At 32.7% G+C, this 25,003-nt stretch overlaps 1 protein-coding gene across 1 annotated transcript in view; it reads right to left on the bottom strand.

Moving 5' to 3' along the window:
• The window catches only part of EPHA3 (EPH receptor A3), a 357,328-nt gene that overhangs the window by 317,715 nt on the left and 14,610 nt on the right, over nucleotides 1–25,003 (bottom strand). The window contains exon 2 of the mRNA XM_081078199.1: nucleotides 20,592–20,656. Within this exon, the coding sequence (XP_080934325.1) occupies nucleotides 20,592–20,656 (65 nt within the window). The remainder of the gene's footprint in view (nucleotides 1–20,591; nucleotides 20,657–25,003) is intronic.

Genomic DNA, 25,003 nt, shown 5'->3' with positions numbered 1-25,003 from the left:
TAATAGATGTCACTTTGACAGACTTCAAGAATTCTTTAATGAAATTTTATCTTTAGAAAACAAAACTCTTCCAAACCTTTTAGCACAATTATTTTCTATTGATGAATTCCCTTTTCTAAACTGTGTAGATAAAAGCACCAAAATGGAATGATTAAAATTATATGTAGCTTTCTGGGTAAGAGTACAAGTAAAAAGAAGATAAGACTGTTATTTATGAAGGTTTTTAAAAGATAAAGCCTGGGTTTTTTTTTTAGCTCAATGAAGAGAAGCTAAATATATATAAAAACTTATTCCATAGTTATCTAGAATTTAAAATTTATATATCAACACTAGTTGCTGAATTGTGGATAAATTGATTCTCCATCTTTTACAATTATTATTGTTCTATAGTCAAAATCAATTTATATACACTTTTGTGTTTCTTGAAAAAATTGGCCTACTGAGTATACCATTTAGCTTTGGATGAAACATATAGATGTCTCCCTAATGTCTCAAATAAAACATTAACTTTTAAAGCTCCATTATTTCTAAACCATTATCCATTCAATTCTGATAACTTTGTATTACATTTTTCAGTCTTTTGCCCAATCTACCAATTACAGACAGTTGTTTACAAAAGGACTGCCAAATGATTGAATTTTTTTACATGACTGATAAAATTAACCCTAACTTGATCAAGGAATTTAAAATGTGCTTTTTTTTATAGCCATTTACTAAACAAAGCAGTCTCTGAAACTAGACTCCAAATCAGTATTTTAAAAATTGTAAGAGACTATAATTTTCTGTACTCTATTCACACAGCTTCATTGTCATATAAACATATACAGTCCATTGATATTAATTAATTAATTTATTTATTGAAACATTCAACAAATATTTATTGAGTGCTCATCTTCTGTCAGTCTTTGTCCTGAGTCCTGAAGATAAATTGGAAAACAAAGGAGAAAAAAAAAATGACCTGCCTTTTTATTCTAAAGAAAAGGGTACAATTTTTTAAATTATTTTTAATTAAATACACTATACAGAAATTTAGAAAGTAATAAGTGTTATGGAAATAATAAAAGTAGAAGTGCCCCAGGGAGTGTTGGGGAAGGGAGGAAATGACATTGAAAATAGAGTGATCAATGCAAGCCTTACTAAGAGGCTGGCACTTAAAGGGGAAAACGTGAAGGATATTGAAGTGATGTGCTCATGCATGTGCTACATTTGCAGGAAGAGGGAAGAGTAAGTGCTGACACCCAGAGAAAAGAAACAGACCTAACTTGTTCAAGGTCACAGTGGAGGCCAGCAAGGATGGAGCATGAGGAAGCAGATAGAAAAAGACTATTGATATCACTGGAGGGAGATATCTGTGCCATGTAGGCAATTATTAGGTACTTTGACTTTTACTCTGAGTGAGATGAATACCATTGGATGGTTGTGAACAAATGAGTGACATAGTAGACTTAATATTTTACACACACACACACACACACACACGAGGTCTGACAATTAAGTTTGTGAACTTGCCACCATGGGCTTACACCGGCAGCACTGCACAAACAGCTTGGTAAGGTTTCATAACCTTGGCATATCAGTGTCTCACAGTGGTATTCATGTCGACGTGTGGTGGTATCTTTCTGAGTGGTATTCATTATTGTTGCGTGTTTTTGTGTGCCAACGGGAGAATGTCTGAGCTTGAATTAGAGCAGCGAGAAAACATTAAATTTCTTGTTAAACTAGGCAAGAGTGGAAGTGAAATCAGGGACATGTTAGTCCAAGTTTATAGGGATAATGCCGTGAAGAAAACAGCAGTGTACAAATGGATTAAACATTTTTCTGAGGGGAGAGAACGTGTCACTGGTGAGGAGAGGTTAGGAAAGCCAGTAACGAGAAGAACTGATGAAAACATCGCAGAAATTCATGGAATTGTGTGTCAAAATCATTGGCTGACTGTGAGAAGTATAGCAGACCAAGTAAACATGGATAAAGAAACAGATAGGAAAATCTTAACTGAAAATCTTGCCATGAGAAAAATGTGTGCAAAAATGATCCCAAAAGAGCTCTTGCAACACAGCAATGCACCAGCTCACACGGCACTGTCTGTGAGGGAGTTCCTAGCCAGGAAACAAATATCTGTATTGGAACACACTCCCTACTCACCTGATCTGGCCCCCAGTGACTTCTTTCTTTACTTGAAGATGAAGGAAATATTGAGAGGAAGACATTTTGATGACATTTAGGACACCAAGGGTAATACGACAACAGCTCTAATGGCCATTCCAGAAAAAGAGTTCCAAAATTGGCTTTAAGGATGGACTAGGTGCTGGCATCGATGCATAGCTTCCCAAGGGGAGTACTTTGAAGGTCTCCATAGTGATATTCAGCAATGAGGTATGTAGCTCTTTTTCTAGGACGAATTTGCGAACTTAATTGCCAGAGTGGTGCACTACTCTGTGTGTGTATGTGTGTGTGTGTCTGTGTGTGTGTGTGTGTGTGTGTTATTAGTTTCAGGTGTAGAAATCAATGTAGTAGTTAGACAGTTACGCCCTCACAAAGTGATAACCCCTCCCCACCGGGTCTGTTATCCTCTGCCACTGTACATAGCTGTTACTATACGATTGACTTAATAGTTTAACAGGACCACTCTATGTGACTGTAACTGTAATGGGACAAAGGCCAAAGCAGAGAGCTCAACTTTTGCAATAATCCAGGTGGGGGAAATGGTGGTATCCTGGCCTAGGTAGTAGTAGTGGAAGTAGTAAGTGTCTATGTTCTTGATATATTTTGAAAGAAAAGCCAACAAGATTTACCACCATTGCAAGTGAAATGTGCAAGAAGAATCACAGTTGACCTGGAAGGAGGGAGCGGCTACAAACTAAGATGAGGATGACTACGGGAGTATGTTTTAGAGCTGGGATAGGGAGAGAAAAAGGAAATACATATTTAATCAGTTTAATTTGAGATTGAGATGTTAAGAAGGATGTTAAATATGTGAATCAGCATTTTGGGGGCATCTGGAAACAAAAGGCAACAGCAACATCAGTGAAGAAGTTGCCACTCGTGTGAAAGAAATAAGCAGGAGAGCAAGGGATCATGAATCCCGTGCAGGGATTATGGAGCATTCTCGTTTTCTCTGGGACTGATACACACTCTTCAAAGCAAAGTTGAATGTTCAATTCTGAGGGCCTCTTTCCCTAACCACCCCAGTTCATCATGGATATCTCCATTATCTAAACATCTCTAGTTTGTATTTTATACATACCAGTTAGTAACTAACAGATAGTGCAGTGATTATTACAGCTGTGCTTATTTAAATATGCTTTATAATAGGAATAATCTCTATTTAGATTTTTTCCACTTAGCTCTTTCAGGTTATGGATATATACCTACTATTTATGAAAAATAGAAAATAAAATAATGAGAAAATTTTACAGGTAGATACTAAAAATTGAACATAGAGAGACTTTTCTAAATGTACCTAGCAGATTGGTACCTAAAAGACTGGAATTTAGTTCCTATTTCATAATAAGTACTTTCAACAATGTATGTTTTCAACATACATATACTTACATTTACTCTTTTATCTATAAACATGCTAAAAATCACTCTTTCACATTGATTTTTGCATTAAAGGTATTCCTATAATCATAAAAATAGTGTTCATTTTATGTTATATTGTGTTTTGATTCCACAAAAAAATATTTACTGGATAGGAGATTTAAGCATGTTCATTTAGAAAATTATAAGTAAGTTTCTGAAGGTTGAAACAATAAATGAAAGAACAACAATGTGAATTCCAGTTCTTTTTATATATAATGGTTTGTATTCCATTAGTCCTCCCTAAAATGTTTAACAGTATGAATATTTTAGGTCCTAAGTATTATTCATAAAAACAGATGAGTAAAATCACCTAGACATCTTGAATGGTCCTGACCCTAAGTTAAAACTTCCATATGTGAAAGGAGGTTGGGGGTGGAGAAGCAGGGTCTGTGTAGTTTCTGAAAGCCTTTAATCATAATAAGAAACAGCATGAAGACATTGTTTTACGTTTACCAGAAGTAGACAACTGAGAGTATTTCGTTAATTCTAACGTATATATGACTTATGTGTGTCGTGTTACCTCTGATCGTTCAATGAACTAGAGATGGGATTTGGTATTGTAATCAGATAAAGCAGAGAACACATGGATACAAATTAGTATGAACACCATAATGATGACGATTACTTTTAGGATCCAGAAAGAAAATGAATTAAAATACCCAAGAATGTACGTGAAATAATGTACACAAATCTACTTTACAATCTGAAGGTGGATAAAAACTTTATTCAAATGAAAAATCCCTTTCAAACAATATTGCCTTTTAAAATAGTTTTTCAACATGGGATATCTATGAGTTTTAAAAACAAAAGTCCCACTTTCAGCCTTCTGTAACCACGAGTCACCATTTTTAAGGGTATAGGTAGATTGATCACTGCAAACAGAATTTGGAAGAAGAGTTTTCATTCTTGAGGCTCGGGATATACCAGGCTATGAAATGGATTGGCTAATTTTACATATTAACATTTAATTTGTATATATTAAATTTCTATTACTTCCAATATGATATTTATATACAGATTATAGACTGTATGTGTTTGTACATACCCATACTAGACTTAGGTTAAGTTTTTCCAAATAATATATGTTTGGTATATTAGTTAGTAGTTATGTTCTACTGGTAGTGATGGGACCTGGAAAATCTTCATTAATATACAAGATCTAATTTTCTAACATAAAGAGTTTGAAGTAGGCAGTTTACATCTGCTGTGGCAACTTGCTGACATCATCAGTGACCCAGGCTCCCTCTGTCCAGCTCTTTCCTACACCACCCCCAGTATGTGGTCCTCGTCCTACTATGACAAGATGGCTGCTGTAGTGCCAGTCATTTTCCAAGTGGCAGATTTCCTGTACAGCATTTTCTTAGAAGCCCCACACCCTTGCTTACCTCATCACATTGGTCAAAACTTTGAATATAGACACACTTTGAATTAATAGAAGCTGGAAATGTATTCGTTTTGCAGGGTACAGTGTCAGTCTGAATAAAATAAAGATCCTTGTCATTAAGAAAAAGAATTGAATAGAATTTGGAGTAGGCAATTGGACATAAATGATTTTCAGTGGCCCACAACCCAGCCATGATACCTTGGTCTACCTCTCTACTGCTTTTATGAATCAATTGTTCCATTCCCTTATAATAATAATTTGTTCATAATATTTCCCTCATTACCAAAGCTAAGCCATCGAGCATGTCTTCTCCCACAGGGCTCAGTCCTCAGTATGTATAACACAGGAAAATGTGTTATAACTTGTTCAAATTTATGAATCCCACACTAAAAACATCAAATTTATGAATGTCCTACAGGTACATATGATGCATTGTTCTGCCTGTATCAATCTGCATTCTGATTGTTTTATATGAAGTAGGTAATTAATCATATGAAAAAATCTTAACACATTAAATTTAAATTGATACCTGTTAAACATTTCAGTAACGTAGAATGTTACATGATCTGTTATCAATATATTGAAGCTTTCTCAAAGGTGTGTATACGCAGTGGGGGAAGTTACATGAGTTTTCAAATTGTGAAAATGACCCTTGGTCGTAAAATGACCATCTATCATCTACATTAGGAGGTCTCCAAAACGAGGTGCATGGGCCCCTGCTATTGATATTATTTGTTTTAGTCTTTTAAATTTCTCTTTTTTTCCACCAATGTTTAATGTACATTAGCTACCTATACATATAAAATACAAAAAGATTATACATACACTAGAGATATGTGTCAAATTTCACTGTCCAAATTTCCTGAAGACCGCTGATGATTTTCCGTTTGTTTAAAATTCAAAGCATTTATTCAATTGATCAAAAATACCCCATAGAATTCTAGTTGTTCGTTATCACGTCAAATTTAGTATCTGCAATGTCTGTTGTATGACTGGACATCATTGGACTTGATAGGTGCTAAATTAATCATGAAGTCATTTGCATGGCACTGATATCCTTTAAGAGTCATGTGTTTTTCTATCCCAACCACTAGTGTCACTGAACAGAGAGCCGAGAATGTGGAAATCGATATACAGCAACAGGTCCTTTGAATTATCTGCTGCTGCTGGTAGGTTGTAGTCCTACCTGAGAACAAACTGGCACTGGTACATAGAAAACCATTTTTGTGCCTTTACTTGTAAACTCTATTACAAATTTTATTATTTTATTACATGAACTGAGAGGATAACAGTAAAAATTACATAAAAGTTCCTATTAACTAATATCAATCACTGGTGTGTCAATGTGTGATTGACACATGATTAATATTATGTGTCAATCACATATTGACACACCATTTAAACTTTGCATTTAAAGGGCTTCTTCTGACTTCTTAACTTTTATAAAGATAGATATACAACTTTTGTATTTTCTGTAGGATTTCTATACTGCTTTTTCTTATTCTTTCTATGTATTTAATGTGGGTAGTTCTTTTTTTAATTTATTGGGGTGACAATTGTTAGTGAAATTACATAGATTTCAGGTGTACAATTCTGTGTTACATCATCTATAAATCCCATTGTGTGTTCACCACCCAGAATCAGTTCTCTTTCCATCACCGTAGTTCTTAAATAAGGTCACACTAATCACTTAAAAGTTCCTGATTAGTGTCTGATGGATGATACAGTACTTCTGTCTGACTAGTTGCAATGGTTTTCTATTTCAGAAAAGGAAATCCAGAAGACAACTGATATTTCAAAATAGTGCTCGTTCTATCTTTAGACTAGTACCTTAAAAATTAACTGGCACTGCCTCAATTAAGTAGGGTGTTTTACTAACTATTTACAGAATGAATGAATGCTTTTCAAAAGCAAAACTTCATGCAACTTCATGCAACCTTTACGTTTCTGTCTGCAAAATCATGTCAGACATACTTGGTTTCAGGAAGAAACCAATAGTCCACAAAATCCACTCCACAAAATCCACTGACGTATAGAATACTTTATCATTGTTTTGGCATGGTTTTCTCCATTTCAACAGTCTCCTTGCATACTACAGTTTCTGCTGCCATTTCTCTATCTTCTTTTAAAGAGCTACAATCTTTTGATTAGAATGTGCTGGCTTTAAACTTTGTGTTTTGTCATTTTAGCTTTCTGTGACTCAATACTTTTAGGTCCCAGTATTGTTCTATCTTTTTACAATTACTTTACAACATTGTTCCTCCAGTTAAACTATATTTTCTATTTGCAACTATCTAACTAAGGAAGGATAGTGATTTGTTCTCTCTCTTTCTAAAGTGCCAGTGACATAAATAGAAAATAAATAGATGCATGCACCAACTGTTTCAATAACAATAATTTCCGGAGATGGGTAGATTGAAAAATCTGATTCAGTCTATCAGATTGAATCAATCCTCAATGGATATTCTAAAAGGATGTTCTACAATTTTAAAAGTTATGCATGATTTTTGTATGCATGTTGTCCCTAATTTAAAAAGCATCACTATTCTCTGACCATTTCAATCTCTAAAAAAGCAAAAAAAAAAAAAAAAACCAAAAAAAAAAAAGAAAAGAAAAGAAAGGAAAAAACTGTATTAAAATTGTAATACTCAATATATAGTCACGTTTGACGTCTGCAATTACAAGAGGTACTCAAAGTGGTTACCATCAGCATCCAGTCACTTCTGATTATGGCAAACTACTGCTACATAGATAACATCTCTTAAAATGTGTGTACATTTTTTTTGTGCCCTCTGTATATGGAACATTTTGTTTAACTTTTGATGTGTGTGTGACAACAGTGTATTTTAAAAAAAATATTCTTAATCTTAACTGACCATCTATTCTCAATCTTAACTGACTACACATATCTACAGCATGAGAATAGATCACATCTCTCCTTTCAAATCATGTAATTTTTGTCCATTAAACTTCCATAAAACCAAGCTATTCGTATGTATTTTCAGGTGAATCCCTTAATGTTGATCGTGGACATTGTTTCTCAAAGTGTGGTCCTTGGACCAGCACAATTATCAATGCAATCCGTAACTATAGGGGTGGTGTCCTACAGTTGCTTCTGATGCGCTCTAAAATTTGAGAAACTTTAATTTAGGAGAAACTGAGATATACATCAGTCATCATCAATCACACACATAATATCATAGAAATTAAACTTTAATTCTCCATCTCCTTTCTGCCTATATCCAGTTGACACCATTTCTTATAGGACATCATAAATGACCCAGTATCTATCACCTTCCTTTTATACCCTGCCAAATATCTTTCTTGGATGACCGTAATAAACAACTCTTTGAACCTCTCACCTAAGTCACAGAGTAAACTCTAATTCCTATACTGCGTTAACAATTTTCCATTAAGAGAATCCAAACCCCTTGGCTTGGTATACAAGGCTCTTCATAATTCAGTCTACAATTCTGTCTTTTTTAACTTGAAAAATTCCATCACCCATTTCTCCACCTATTTTCAGATGACATGGGCTGTTTTTTTTTTTCTCTCAGCATACACTACGTTTTATAGTTTGTGCTTTGTGAGTGTGGTCCCCAGTTACATATACTTGGTCTATTCCTATTTATCTTTAAAGCTTCACAACCTCTTGGTCTAATTTTCCCTGCTTCATATAAAGCAGAACTGCTGACACTCTCTGTGTGATAATGTATCGTGATATTGCCATTGTGCTGTGGTTGCTGCTCCATGGATTGTTCTCTTTCACCAAACTGTAAGCTTCCCAAGGAAATATCTCCCTTACCTCTCTTACAAGAGGCAGTGTAGCGTAGAGGTGATATACATAATGTAAGGAATCAGACTGCCTGGTTTCCATTTCTGATTCTGACTCTTCCTGGGTGTATGATCTTGTTCAAGTTATTTAAATTCTTTGGACATTATTTTCTTCTATAAAATGATAGTGCACCTTCATAGAATTGTTGTGAGAATAAAGTGAGTTAATACATGGAAAATACTAGAAACAGATCATAGAACTTTGTGAAATATTAGCTGTTGATATTGTTTGCATCTCCACTGCTATGGTAGTGCCCAGCACATAGTAGGAGCTCAAGCAATTATTGAACAACAGGATAAATTAATTCCAATATACTAAAGATTTTACAAAACCCCTTTATACTGTGTAAACTATTCAGAACTCAGTAGATTCTGAAAACTATTAATACCTCATATACTTTTTTCCCCAGAATATTGCTATCATCCTTAGTCCTCCCCCAAATGTTTACCACTCTTGAAATTTTCTTTAAATTAAGGCCATTTATTTCAGAAAAGAAAAAAGTATTTATTTTAGAAGGAATTATCACTATGACAAATTTAACCACATATATTTTTGGGTTACACAACTCCTGTATTATTTTTTTATGTTTTAGTTTTCAAAATTTGTTGAAGAACTAACTAACTTGTTACCTTAATTTGTAATTAACAAATTATTTTTAAGGCTACATAACCACACCACATATTTCTGTATCCAATAAAAAAAAATGACTGAATTTTACCAGTTCAGAATGAAAAAATAAGTAGAACTAACAATTTGGAAACATTTTAAATCTTGAAGAGGATTTGGAACTATTCACATTAAAATGATGTACCATTTTTTAAAAGATCTCAAAACATTTATTGGAACTTATGAAAAATAAAAGTAGATGAGATTTGTTTTGGTTACAAGCTAACATTTAAAGATATTCTTTCAATGCAAGTAAATTCAGATTTATATGTAAATCTAAGGTAAAATCAATTTTCAGTTGTCAGAGAATGAGTTAAGAATCTTTAGTCATCAAGTGACAGCTCAGTCCCTAGATCATAAATCAAGCTGTGATGAGAGGATATGCATACACAAGAAATGAAAGCTAATAATAATCTTATATAAACCAATTTTCCTCTTGGGTTTATGAAAGATAAGCATTTTTCAACAGCTGAGAAAAGTAGCTCTATGTTGACTGATGTATCCCAAGACTTGGTTAATTTTTAGGGTGCTATAAGGCATGGTGCTCAGACAAAATTATCCTGAAATTCTATGAAGTATATAGTCTGTTAAAAATTAAATCACATTATCTTGAAGACTTCTTTGGTACTTTCCATAGCCAAAACAGAGAGGATTAATGAAAAGACCACTGAACTCAGACCCAGAAAGCAAAGATATGACCTTTGGCAAGTCATGGAGACTCGCCCATCTTTAGCTGCTTTTCTGCATAATTAAGGTATTGAACTCCATAATTTCTAAAATCGCTGCTGGCTTTAAAATTGATTACTTACATATACTTTAGTGCTTCAAATAAGATAAAATTTTGCTGCCCTTAATGAAAAATGAAACAACTCTATCAATAAACATTTTCACTAAATTCTACAGTTATTATTATTATTATTATTATTAGTTGGTTTATGATTACATTGTAGTTTACTGCCTTTCCAGTACTCAGGAGAATAGGCAAATTTAAGTCAAAATTATATCACTAATTCTGTTTTGAGAAATGACCACCTAGCACATCCATCCAACATTAAGCATACAGGTGCCAAATGATTTTAGGGTACAGTTTACAGAATTGATTCATATCATCCACAAGCTTTAAACTCCATTGAAGACTTCTGAGTAAATCCATAAAGTTTATGGCTATCCACTTTCTTGATTTCCATGTCATGGAATAAATATCCAAGTGTAGAATGGGAGTTTAGGTTCTTTGAAACCACCATATTACATTTCTTCTCTCTTCTTGCACTGGCTGAATCTCCCTGGTTGCTGGATCCATGGTTTTGTTACTTTTTGTTGTGAAAGGAGATTACCGTTTACATTTTTCTAAAATTTGGCTTATTCTTAACTTCAGGCCCCAAAGAACATTAACTGGTATTGTCATACAGAAGGAAAATTTGATTACTTTTACAGTTAGAGCACCTTACGCCCTCTTTTTTTCTTTTGCTTTGTCTTCCTTAGTTTACTAGATAATTTTAATTTTAATTTCTACTGAGGTCACAAATGTCTCACAGCTTACTCAGTTTACCAAATTTGGCTTCTCTTTATTTTATGACTTTATTATAAAGTCTTGGATCTGTTAATCCAAAAAAAATTGATTCTTTGAAAAATACAGTCTTCTTGGAGTGTTAACAAGACAGTGAAAAGTCAACCTATGCAAAATCACTAAGATACAAAACCAAAGGAATACAGGGTGGATCCTAATTTCCCATCATGGAAATTTTCACAGTGATTTCCAACTGCTTTTTTTTAATTATCGAATTTATTGGGGTGACAATGGTTAGTAAAATAATATAGGTTTCAAGTATACATTTCTATAATATATAATTTATGTATTTCATTGTGTGTTCACCACACAGAGTCAGTTCTCCCATCACCATATATTTGACCCTATTTACCAATTGCTTTTTCTGACTCCTGTCTGTTCTTCAATTACAACATCCTCCATAATCACCTAGTTGAAATATTGCCTTTGATTGATGTCCAATATCTTTAGTGCAGCACATAAAATTCATTATAAGCTGATCTGTGTAACTTTCTGGGAACATCTCATAGTTACTTCTCAGACAACCTTATATTCTGGTAACTCCTTGATGGGGAATGTTCATATTATTTAAAACCATTTCCCTATCACTTAATTCATGTTTTGTTCTAGTCTTTTTGTTTTAATGTCATCTTTTCATCATTAGCAATAGATGCCAGATGTATAAATATCTTCAGTACTTGCAAATACTGAAGATACTACATACAGTTTAAACTCAACTCCAACATTACATGAAAGCAAAGTGATGACTCTAAATTGATGATTCTCAATTCTGGTTACAAATTGCTAACAATAGATCATTCTAGTTGTTGGCAAATACCTGATTTTTCTTGTTGCATGTTTATTGTACAATCCTAAATTTAAAAACATCCAGAGTTATATTAATCATGAATTATTCACAGTGCTGTGTTAAGTAACAGGTTGCAATGAACCACCACATTGTATCAAGCAGCAGCTAAATACCTTTGTAAGTAATGCTTGCCTTCTTGCAGCAATAATGATTTCTAGCACAGCGATGCCTAACCTTAAGCAGCATCAGAACCACATGGAGGATCTGTGAAACAGCAGGTTTCTGGGCCCCACCGCAGGATTTCTCATGTAGAAGGTTTTGGTTGGAAACTCAGGATTTGCATTTTTAACAACTAGTGTTTACAAATTAAAAAGTAATCAGAATGAATAAAAATAATGTATAAACTTAGGCTATGCAGAAAATCAAGTACTCTACCCCCCTGATGTTTTCTTTCTTGGGTCTCATGGAAAGGGGATACAGGATTTTAGCAACTCCCAAGACCTCAGATACCACATTGCTAAAGTTTTTATTCATATAATACTTCCTAAATAAAGTGAGCATCACTAGAAGAAAAAAAAATAAAAAAGAAAACCTGATGGTAATCAATGGGCTACTAAGGTTGAAGAAATACTCCAGGTAGTTTTTAATGTAAATATTACAATATTTAAATGTTTTCGAGGCCCCCAGTTATCATTTAGGACATGGGAGAGTTACTTAAAAGCTATTTCACACCTTATACTTCATAGGCAAATTTTCTCTTTTTTAATTTTGAAAAGAAATTAATCACCAGAGAATAATAATCCTAAGGGTCAAAACCATAAACTTATGAAATAAAATAAATAAAGAAGAAAAACAAATGAGCAAATCTTCGGGGCAATCATTTTTATAAATTCCCATCAAAATTATACTTAAAGGAATGGCAGAATTGATATTCATTTGCATTGGAGTATACACTCATCTGTTGTATTTATATCTTATATTCAAACAAAAACTTGGAAGCTTGAAAATATGTGTTTATTCTAAGTCAACTCTTTAAAATATTAAAGGAACTGGACATTTCTTAGCAATATGGAAACTGATATTCAGTATGGTATATGCTGTTTTGCACAGGTTTCAACAAATTTAATGTATAATGAATTGAGTGTGAAAACCATATTTTTAAGTCACATGTTTATATTTGAGGTTGCTTTTATTTTAATAACCATTCCTTTTTGAAAAGAAAGTACACTTATCTGAAGTTGCATAAAGTAACAAAATTTGGTAACAAAGTTAATTTTTTTAACAAATGCTATTAGAGAAACCACAAGAAGCACAATGTTGTCTGATTCCATTTTTTTTAAAGTTACTTTAAAAAGTAAATAAGAAATGATCATACTGAATTTATGAACTATTTAAACTTTCAAAATAGAAATGAAAATTATTTGAATAGATCTTAGCTTTTTATTTAACTTTATAGTTACTGCATGTTAAGTGAGGATCATATAGCACAAATGAATTTATGTGCAAAGCTGAACTAAATGAAACCCATCCAAATACGTTTCAAGTCTCCTCTGCTTTAAATCCCACAAAAGCTGTACATCAAAGTAAAAGAAGCAAAGTACACTACATACATGTAATATTTTAAAAATTCTAATCCAACCCCCAAAATATAAATAAACACTGTTTCGATGCAGAGAGAAGGATTCACATAGAAATACACATTAGCAAGAGAAAAATTGTTCCTATTTGTTTGGAAGCACTGATAAAATTTCTATTAAAACAAATGCTAGATAACATTGTCATTTTAACAAGTTAAATATTCTTACAATAAATTCTGGCTTTCCTGATTTCTACCAGTCGTCCACATATCCCCTACATTTACAGTGCTTTTTAAGTCAAGGTTAAAAAAACTGTAAAACTTTGCCATGTTTTTCTAATTTGATCAGATGTCCTTCTTTGAGAGGTCAGCACAATAGGTGAAAGTGACATATTTAAAATATGTAGACTCATTCATTCTAGGCAGAAAAATTTCAGATCACCAAGAATCACACATCATATATGTCAAAAATTTGATTTTCCTGGATCGACTATTCAGCATATGAAGCACAATTTGGACTGTGACTCATAAAAGCAGAATCCCAAGTGGTTATTGTTGACACCCAGTTGTCAAAATATTCTTCCTGGATTTCAGACACTGTTCACAAACTGGAAGCTAGAAATCCAGTAGATAACTCTTTTAGAAACTGGACTACACAAACAGCAATAATTCCAATATTGAAGGTAAATTATTACACTATACTGGAGAACAGAAAAGCAATGACTTGTTTTAGAGAGCATTTTTAGTATTTCCATTAATCTCTCTGATTCATTCAATTTTAAATATTTCTATTTTCAATTAGATGGAATTTATTTGCAGGATTCTGGCTTTTTACCCTTATAACAACAATCAATATAATTTTCAATATAGAGCTTTCACTAGCTAATTTTCTTTACAGTAAATTTCCGATTCATAGGCTGACACTATTTTCAAAATAGCTCTTTTAGTACAAAAAAAATCACATAATATTATATTTAGTATAGCTATAAATATATATCTGTATACTACATGTGTAATATATGTATATGTACATATATAATGTGCACACATAGTAACATATATTATAATTTCACTTAACTTTATGCCATTCAAAAGAGAGTGGAATTATTGACAGACACCATTTAAATAACAAATGAGAAACTATCAAATTTATCTAACAAATACAAAATCAGTGTTAGCTTAGTTATTCTTCCTTGTTTTGGAAAGCTTTTATTATTCATTTATTCAAGTAATTGTAATTTATGGACAACTAATTCAGGACCGCAAAGTGAGGAGAATGAAAAACAGAATTTCATGAAAAGCGAATTGGCCTCAAAGAGCTTTCAGTTTCCTGGCTGAGATAATATCAATGAAATAATTTTATTAATGTATAGTTACAAACTGAGGAGGTAAAACAAAGAACAAAGTAGATTAGTTTAACAGGTGTTTTGTGCTAGTTTAAGGGTGCCAGGAGGGTGTAAATGAGTCAGGTCTCACTGAAGGAGAAATACTAGAATTTTGAGGAAATTCCCATTACTTAAAATTTTTAAATAAATAAATTAACTACCCAACCACCGTATGTTGACTCTTTCAATTAAAAATGTAGTTCAATATTATATGCAAACTTTAGCCTGCTCACATTCAACGGAATAACAGTCCTCTGATGCTAATGAAAACGTTTTGGGCTCTTAATTCAGACAGGGGTTTGCTGGCACTTCAGGCCATACTGTCATTTTTTTTTTTCCCCTCCTAAGTCCAAATCCAAGACATCAAGTGTAGACTGAGATTTAAGAAGACATATTAATGAAGTTTGCAAAAAGATTTTAGATTAGGATGGGAGAATTTCAAAACTAATCTAAGAATAAGAAATGATATTTGTGTAGCTCTTTCACCTGCATTATCATCTATATATATTATACGTATATATATATATATATACATATATTCATAGCTGTATAGAAACATCTCATTTGCTCAACTCTCATTTACTCTAAAGTGCTGTGACAATAGAATGACTGTTGTTCTTTTTTATTAAACATGAGGATAAGTGTTAATGATGGTTAATTGGCTTGCATTAATTCATACAGCAATAAACAGTAGAGTGGAAATTCAAATGCATATGTCCTGATTCTTAACTTATTTTTTGTCACTACTCTACCTAATATCTTTGGCATCATTTGTGCTGACACACAAAAAAAGATAACTTGGGAAAATGTAAATAACACTGTAAAATACAATTGTGCATCACCATAGCCTTCATTTAGAAATTAAGATATCTGTCCAGAAGATAAAACAGCATATTTTATCAGGATGACTTTAATTTGCAAGTATGAGAGTTACTAAGAAGAGTGGTTTAAACAAGGGGAATGTATTCTTTCAGGTAACTCAGTGGTGTCGAGATGTCAGAATTCCCGGCTGGTTTCACTAATGCTCACTGGACTCCACATTTCTGGTTATTAGGAGAGGGCGGCTGCTCCAGATACGGGGTCTTCACAGGGCAAACCCAGAAGCATGAAGTACTTATTTTCTCCCCTTCTCTTTTTACCAGGAGGAAACCTATCCCAGAAGTCACTGGAATTCAGCTCCAGTCTCATTGGCTTTACTTACCATTCTCTGTCAAAATGACTGTACTTCTCATGATTAGCTCTCAGATGAATGGACATTCACCCCACAGAGTGGCAGAGGAGCACATGAAAAGGTGAAAACCAGAACAATATCTGTGTCCCATGCCCATGGAGAAGCCAGAGAACAGTGGTTGGGTTTCAATTCACCGAGTGTTTTTTATTTAAGTATCTTATAACTAAGGCACCAAGAAATATCTAAGGAAAACTTTAGAGGAAAAAAAAAAAACACTAAAAGATATGAAAAAAAGGAGGAAGGCAGAAAATAAAATAATTCCACAATTTCTAATTTTGAGACATATTTCTACCATCCACAAATATACACAAATAACTCATTTCAGACTTCTTTTCATACATTCTCCCAACTTCCCCCCATTCTTTTCTCATTAGAATTTCTTTAATTAAATGAGTAAAGACTCATGATTCCTTTGTTTTACTTAATCAGCATAAAATATTTTCTTAAGGGAAATCTATGTAGCTGTATCTCCCTCTGATCTGTCCTCTGTATTGATACTAGACTAGGAAAGTTCATTTGACTGAAATTATCAGTTAATCAATATTTTTAAGTACCCAGTTAACAAAAGATTTTTCTAGGTTGTAATCCAACAATACATGAGGGCTTATATATGTGTTTGTCCTCTAAATCAAAAGAATATATAAACTATTGACATATTTACTGAAATGTCTGAATATAGTTAAGCCCAGAATTAAAAAAATAATTCCTAGTTTATAGGGGCAAAGAAGGTAACTGCTGTGTCCACTTTACTGAAATGAACAAATTTAGTGGTAGAAAATATTCCTGTCAAATAGAATTCTATTATTGAAAAATGAAGTGTTGTTCATGACCCCTTGATAATTTCATTTTGCATATTTTAGTATTAATTTCACAGTTTTTATTTAGAGAAAACCAAAGTTTCCTTAAATTTCTTCCCAATACTTGAGAAAAAAAAAAAAAAGAAAAAAAGAAAAAGCATACATAGTATACATGAAAGTATGAGCCATTCTTGGTCATTTTCTTCCAAACATACTAATTGTCTATACTCAGATGATATAATCATTCCATGACAAAAAAAAAAAAAAAAAAATATATATATATATATATATATATATATATATATATATATATATATATATATATATATATATATATTTCAAATTTGGAATGAATCATTTGTCTGTTTTTTGTTTTGTTTTGTTTGTTTGTTTTGTTTGTTTGTTTTTTAAATTTATATTTTGGAATTTAGAGCTTCCGATGAAAAAATAGGTTGATCTTAAAGAAGCCACTGGTAGTCTCCCAGGATCTGTATAGTGGCCACCCACAGCTTCTAACGGAGCACCAGTGTTCACCTCCTAAATAAGGGTTTCTCAACCTAGGCACTGTCATTTTGGATGAGATCATTTTGTGTTGTGGGAGGCTCCTTGTTCATTCTAAGCTGTTTATTGACATCCCTGGTCTCCCTACTAGGTGCCAGTAGTGCCCTGGCTCCCCAGTTGTGACAATCAACAATATCTACAGACACTGCCAAATCTCCTCACAGGGCAAACTCAAAATGACCTCTCTCCTTACCCCCTCATCGCATTGGAAACCATTGCCCTACATCAAAAGACCAGGATTTCCCCTGCCATTTGCGACAATATGAATGGACTTTGAGTGCATTATGATAAGTGAAATAACCCAGACCGAGAAACAACTACTGTGTGATCTCACTCATATGTGGAATCTAAAAGAAAAGTCAAACCCAGAGAATCAGAGAATAGAAAAGTGAGTGCTAGGGGCCAGGAGGTGGGAGGAAATAGAGAGTGGATGGTAAAAGAATGCAAACTTTCAGTTATATGATAAACAAGAGAAAAAAGAGCAGCTTTTCAATGATTCAATGTGGTGTGATATTGTTATTATAATTTTTTTCTAGAGTTTACATTCATATCTTATTAACCTAAAAACAGATGCACTGCTATTTATTAGGGTTAATTACTTAAAACAATCACAAGTTTAAAGTTGTTTCCAGCTATTCTGTGTCCTTTTTAATGGAAAAGCTTGCAGCAATGATACCACAAAATTCATCTATCCTTGTCATATTGAAAATGGCAACAATTAGGCATTAAAATAATTTACTGAATCTAAAAGCACCAGCAATTATACAAGCAAGGATGTTCGATCCCAAACCTAAATTGGCTATGCAGGGCTTTTACTCAAGAATGTCATCGGTTTCTCACAAAACAAATGAATATTAATCTAACATTTTCTAAATTAGCACTTCTTATTTCCGCATGGACATTTTGGCTAACATAATATAGAGAGAAAATGTAAAGGAAAAATACACGACTACACATCAACACAAGACAATAATTCACATATTCGATTTTCTGTTTTTTTTTTTTCTTTTTGCTTTGGGGTCTTGAGGTATTATAAATATCATGACCTGTTGGGAAGATTTTAGTTGTTCTCCCTGCAAGTTTTAATGCTAAGCTTGGAGAGCTAGGCCAGCTGTTTCAGGCTATTTATTGCATCAGAAAGAGGGAAGACGCAGCTGCAAGAGGATCAACCAGGAAGGCAATGAAGAGGGGGCCCCGGGTTCCTGAGATCTGCTCTCTGAAGCAACAGCAAGCCAAAGGAGAAACTAAAAACTGTTCACTGAGCAAACCAGGGGAGATTCCTGGGCAAAAACGAAGTAGGAAATTGGATGAGAGGTGGAAAAAGTCAAGGAATAAATTAGACTGAGGAGTGTTTCTTACATTTAATGTGCTTAGCAATCCCCTGGGGACCATGCTAAGGTGCAGATTCTGAAGCAGAAGCCTGGGTGAGGCCTGAGAGTCTGCATTTCTAAGCATCTCCCAGGTGTTGATGTTGCTAGTAGTTGGTGTGTGTACCACACTTTGGTGTGGCAGGTTTCTAGACCACCCCCTTCCCCAACATATCTCTGCAAGTAGAAGTGCCAACTTTGTTTCATCACAAAATCTATGATATTGACAAAATGAAACAAATACATTTCCTCAAATTGTCAATATATACAAGTGTGTTTTTTCTTTATATTGTCTTTGAAAAAATGAGGTAGACTGTTACTTTGATATATAAGTTAATTTCTTGTTGTTTGAAAAAACACAGAAATATCAGTAAAATGTCACTACATGTTTTGCTTTTTGCATAGATAGATAGATAGATAGATAGATAGATAGATAGATAGATAGATAGATATAGATGATATAGATGTAAATATAGATATAGATAGAGGTAGAGGTAGAGATAGAGATAGATATATAGATACCCTTAAGAAGCAGGTTTCTATGGTTTATTGTCAGATGGAGTAATGAAAAACTCAAATATCTAAAATCAAAATTAAAGTTAGGTTTGACTTTTGGATGATTAGTTTTGCATGCATTTTCTAGCTCAATCCTGAGTTTTGATTCACTCTTTATAACTACCCAGGATGTGCTTTTATCCCAATCATTTGAATCTTTTTACACCTATGGGAAAACCAAATTCTGGCTTACTTCATCCTTTCCTCTCTGAAGCAACTAACCATGGCCTGATTATGTGATAGGTTTTGGCATTGTGTCAATGTCAAGGTGTACCAGGAAGAGAAACAGATACAAACATGACAGATAGATGAAGTATCCCTGATGTAAAACATCCGTTGTTGAAGAAGTCAATAGTACCATAAAAATTAGTATGTTTAGGCACAAAAGTCCAACGACTGAACACCAATACTAAGTAGAAGTAATCATAACCTCTTTGAAAAAAGGACCAGTGTAGACGGAGAACGAATACAAAAATTTGCTCCTATCACAAATATTTCAAATACTTGGAGTTTTCTACAAGCTATACTTGGAAACTATAAAGCTATGTTTAGGCATCTTTTACACAACCTGTAGGAACAAGAATTCTCCTACGACTTTTTTTTTTTTTTTTTTTTCCTGAAAGAGCAAAATGAAAATTTCTCACACAAAAGGCTTATCATAAACATTCAGGCCACCAATATGTCACACACCTTAGTAATTTGTGTCTGGCTTGGTAAAGTACTAGAGGCATAAAAAAAGTGTAAAACTTAAAAGCATCCAGGTTTTTCCTAAATAAAATCTCAACTTATAAACTGAACTAGACAAGTTGAAGACAGTTTAAGCAAAGAAATTAAGGTGACGCAGGTTTATACTGTTGACAAATATATCCTACACTACTTAGAACCGTCACTAAGGTTTATTTTAAGGTTACAACTCTGGAGGCCACTATTTCCAAATTTATACTTTCTACATTACTTAAACTTTAGAATGTCTTCTCAATTCACTTATTCAGAGCACATCACACACACACACACACACAATATTAGATGGTCATGCTTAGATCATCTGTATGATGTTAGTAATAAACTTTAGTCAATTCAAGTAATTGATAAATTCAGAAGAAAAAAACCTCAAAATTGTCAGCTGTTCCATTGGACACAGATATTAGGCTGTGTTAGTCCGTGTATTAAATGCACTGATAAACATGTCACCAGAAGCACAGGAGTTTGTTTTAGAGAACATACCAATATTTTCTTCTGCTCTCTAAGAGAGGAAATGGACAGAATAATGTTCCCTTTCAATAGTTTACTGAACTCACCCCGTGTGATGGGTAAGAGATCCAGCCCAGCTCCCCTTGAATTGTTTTCGAATCCAGTAGATTGACTAAAAGAAAACACAAATACACAAACACAGTTAGGAGGAGTGAGTTCTTTCTATTTGCCTCTTTCAAGTTAATGTTGTCTGCTCTTGTTGGTAATATAACAATATCAACATATTCAAAGCACATGATTTCATTTTCTTTCTACCTGTGAATAGTGAATATAGGAAAAGAATTAACAAAAGAAAAATAACCACAGGTTATTAAAGGATGGAAAGTTAAAGGATGGAAAGTTTCTGTGGCTTTTTTAACTGTTTACATTTGTTTACAAAAATAGGTTAATATTCAATACACTGATTTTTTTTACAGAATAATTACAGATTTAAAGAGGAAACAATAAAAATGCAAAATAAGAAACAATAATGCTAACATGAAATCAAAATAACTGTAAAAATAATTCAATATGATAAATTGGCATATTTTTCATTATAAATTAATTTCTTAAATATGCTTCCATAATGAATCAATGTTTATATCTGTGCATATTTGAAATGGCATCTTCAAATTGTTCCTGGCCAATCCTAAACATATTCTGTAATGTGTATTTTTTAATACTGTATGAGATGTCTACTTATGTGTAACAAAATGCTTAGATACTAACATGAGGAGAAATCAAAGCAAAAATATATTTTATCATATTGCCTGTGTAAAGCTTTCCTTGTTGAAATAAGGTATTGTTACCCAAAGGCGTTAATGATTTTATTCAGAACTTTGTTACTTATTAAAACATCTGGTGTCTGATGAATAATAAAACAGAACATGAATGTGGTTGCAATGTAAATATATTATTAAAAGAGAAAAACAAATGCATTATTTACAACACAGTATCAATTTGCAATGGATTCGAAATTGGTATATGAAAGATATTTCAGGTTTAATTAATAGCAAAGGGCTCACTTTAATTGTTGATCTGTTAAATAATGAAAACTATAGCTTTACTGCATCATGCTAAATTTGAAAACAATCCCACTATTGACTGATAGAAGATGTACAAGAAGTTTACATAAATTGCATATGTGTTATTAGCATGAACCAGAGCATGCGAATCAATAACTACAATAAGAGAGAGTTATTTTCCAGGGTTCCATATAGTCACAAATAAAAACAAAATTTTAATACATACATGCACAGCAAATCCAAGCATTGTGAATAATGTGTTTCCTGATGCATGGAAAGTACCACCCTTTCTTTAATCATCCTAATTAGTTTCATACAAAAGAAACCTGAACCTTGTAAAACGTTAAGAAAAAGAAATAATATATTTCATAGCTATTAGAATTCTAATTTTTCAAGGGCTGCTTTTTAAGACAGATATTTGGTTAGCTGGTTAGATGATAAATATACTAGATGAGGTAAGAAAGGCTCCTGGTCATTAAGATAAAACAGATAAAATTCTCAAAGTTAGAGTATCGAAGTTTTGCTAGTGAAAGAAACACATAAACTTAATCTATTACACTGAAACTCCATAATGATTCAAGTTTTGTCTCACAATAAATGAATCCCAATGACAAGTAATTATATTTAGATAAGAGAAGAAGATAGTAGGATTAGCATGGATTGATCACACAGTGTAATTTCCATAATGAAATTATTTCCCAGCATATCAGTTTGAAAATTAACAGTATGCTTAATTATATTAAAATTATCTCTCAAAAAGGATTTTTAAGAAACCTCTACCAATTAATCAATGTTATAGACATTTCAGATTAACCAGTGTTAGAAAAATTTTGAAAATATGATAATACATCCTCAATTTGAAAATATGCTATCAATAGTTATTCTGATAAAGATATACCTACTTTAAGTGTTGGTTCTATCCCGGTCATCAGTTGACTTCTCTGAGTTTTAAACAGGATTTTCACAGTAGAATTTACAGTCCCAGTATGCATAAATCATTAGATCATATTTGCAGTGTATTTAGGGGCTTAAATGGTTCAATGCATTTCGTGTGTATGTAATAATTAAATATGATGAATATGTGTCATTCCACATGCTAAGATGAATGATTGATTTAATTTTAATTTTAATAACCAGAGGAAAACAGATTTTGAGGTAAAGAAGATATGAATGTTGTCTCCTTTTAGGAAATTACTCTTGGGTATGTAAGTTGTTAACTAAAGAACTAAATACCCTTAAGTTTTCTCAGATGATAATGATGAGGGAAAAAGAACTGGACTAATCACATCAGCATTTGGTTTCTACTCAAAGGAGAATAGCTAAACCAAAAAGAACTGTGTCACACTGTCAATTAAAATAAGTGTAATAGATTAATTAAATGTACTGCATTTACTCAGAAATTAAATTTTTAATTTTTAGTGCACTCCATTTAGCATGAATGATGACAACACAATTAGCAGCATTACTCATGATTCTTATTCTGTGTCTATCAAACATAATTATATTCACCCTGGTTATCTCGCAATGTTGCTTTGATGATCACATAATATAAATGCATTTAAGGCCACCGACTTTATAACGTGCTATACAGATTCAGTGTTCTTGTAAAGTTAATTCATTAACAGCAGTTCTAGTTTGGCTTCTGAATTATATTTATAATCAGCAATCTATATATGACCTAATAGAGAAGACTAGTGACATCAAAACACTTTTTGAAAATCATTTATTTTGAGTTTATAAGGTGCCTTTTGTTTATAGCCAATTAAGAACAACAGAATCTAAAATTCTAGCCACTTTAAAGTGAATGATTGCTAAACTGGAACTTTCATGCATTAAAATCTCTACTCTCCTGTGATATGTTGTATAGCAATATGAGTATAGCATAATTGAGATAAGAAGAAGAGAAAGTTAATGGAATTTCAAGGTCAGCCTATTGTGCGTGATTTCTCTTAATGCATTGACTAAATCTAACATTGTAATACATCTTAAACTCCACACAGATAATAGACAAGAATTGGATTACTAATGATTTCCTTTGCTAAAAAAAGATGTAGACCCGATCACAACCTTGCCCGTGGTGTTACTATTCAAATGCCAGGGCATATAGAATTGTGATGTACATTGTAGTCTGAGTTTTAATGAAAACTTGCAATATGGAAGGTCTATTTCAATTGCTGAAAAATTTGAGTTAATAATTATGAATTTTAACAAAAAGAGTTAAGAAATAATTCTTAAGGGTAGGTGGGAATGTATGGATGGCTTAATTCCTTAATTATTGCCTCATACCAGGTCATTTGCCAAAGACATGAACTGTCCCTTACCAGATTTCATATTCTAACCATGAGATTTCCAAATATTTTGGGTTTATAACAGGAAACACATCATTTCATTAATTTTAGAATATTTCCTATTCAAAGAACAATGTGGTATACATTAACTTCTTAAAGTAATTTAAATTGGAGACATTTTTAAATGTTATGACTCTATTTAAATTGAGATATAAATAGGTGCTTTTTGGCAAAATTGTTTTAAGACATCACTATCCGAAGTCTGGATGGATATGGTTCTGGGTTTCTTTCATACACTTTACTCTGTCTAGTTTCATTGCTTTTAAAAAGAAAAGATGTATGAATAGGTGAAGGAGTTTACATTCATGAACATGACAAGGAAATTCTTATTCAAACTCCTTGGGTTGGCTTTTAGGTGGGCACAACATGAGATATGCTGAACAAAAGGAAGTTTAGTGCCTGATGGGAACTAAAATGTATAGAATAGAGTGAAGGAATAAGAACAAAGTATAGAGTAAATTGGTTCAAACTGGTTTGTGAGTACTTCTGGAAAGGAGGATATCTTGCTACCATGAATCTTTATTGTCACTTTTCCCACTTAGCTGGATTGCAGATTTAAGATGTTAAGGAGTCTTTTTTTTTCATCCTTTCCTATCCTCCATCATAATGGAAAGAAACAATCAAATGTCCATTCCTTTACTTATTTGCATTGATAATGTCATGAAGAATCTATACCAAGAACTTACACTACTTTTCCTTCTTACTAATAAAAATGCAATAATATGTTTTAAAGGACACCATTATTGTTTGAAAAAATGTTCTCAGTTAATGAGGACAGATTTAAAATTTTAGGTATACATTTCTTAAGTTTTCACTGTTAGAGAATCATTAATTTAGATTTTTTTCAAGGGTATTTTAAAGTTCTGACTCATAACTGACTATTTGTCCACTTAGAAAGACTGAGAGTTAAACATCTTATAGATTGCTTAAATGCTGCAAATATGGAGACAGTGCTAAAATAATTTTTAAAATTAAATGCTACATTTATTACTGAAGTGGAAGATAATTTCAATTATCTAATACCACATCAATATGCTTTGTGGTAATGTTATGGTTGCATTTTATGAAAACATTGAGTTACAAAAGAATATCAAATAATCATTTCAA

This window comes from Rhinolophus hipposideros (assembly GCF_964194185.1).
Source record: "Rhinolophus hipposideros genome assembly, chromosome: 2".
NCBI classification, from domain to species: domain Eukaryota; kingdom Metazoa; phylum Chordata; class Mammalia; order Chiroptera; family Rhinolophidae; genus Rhinolophus; species Rhinolophus hipposideros.
The sequence above is the reverse complement of the archived record's forward strand: the minus strand, read 5'-3'. Positions and strand labels throughout refer to the sequence as shown.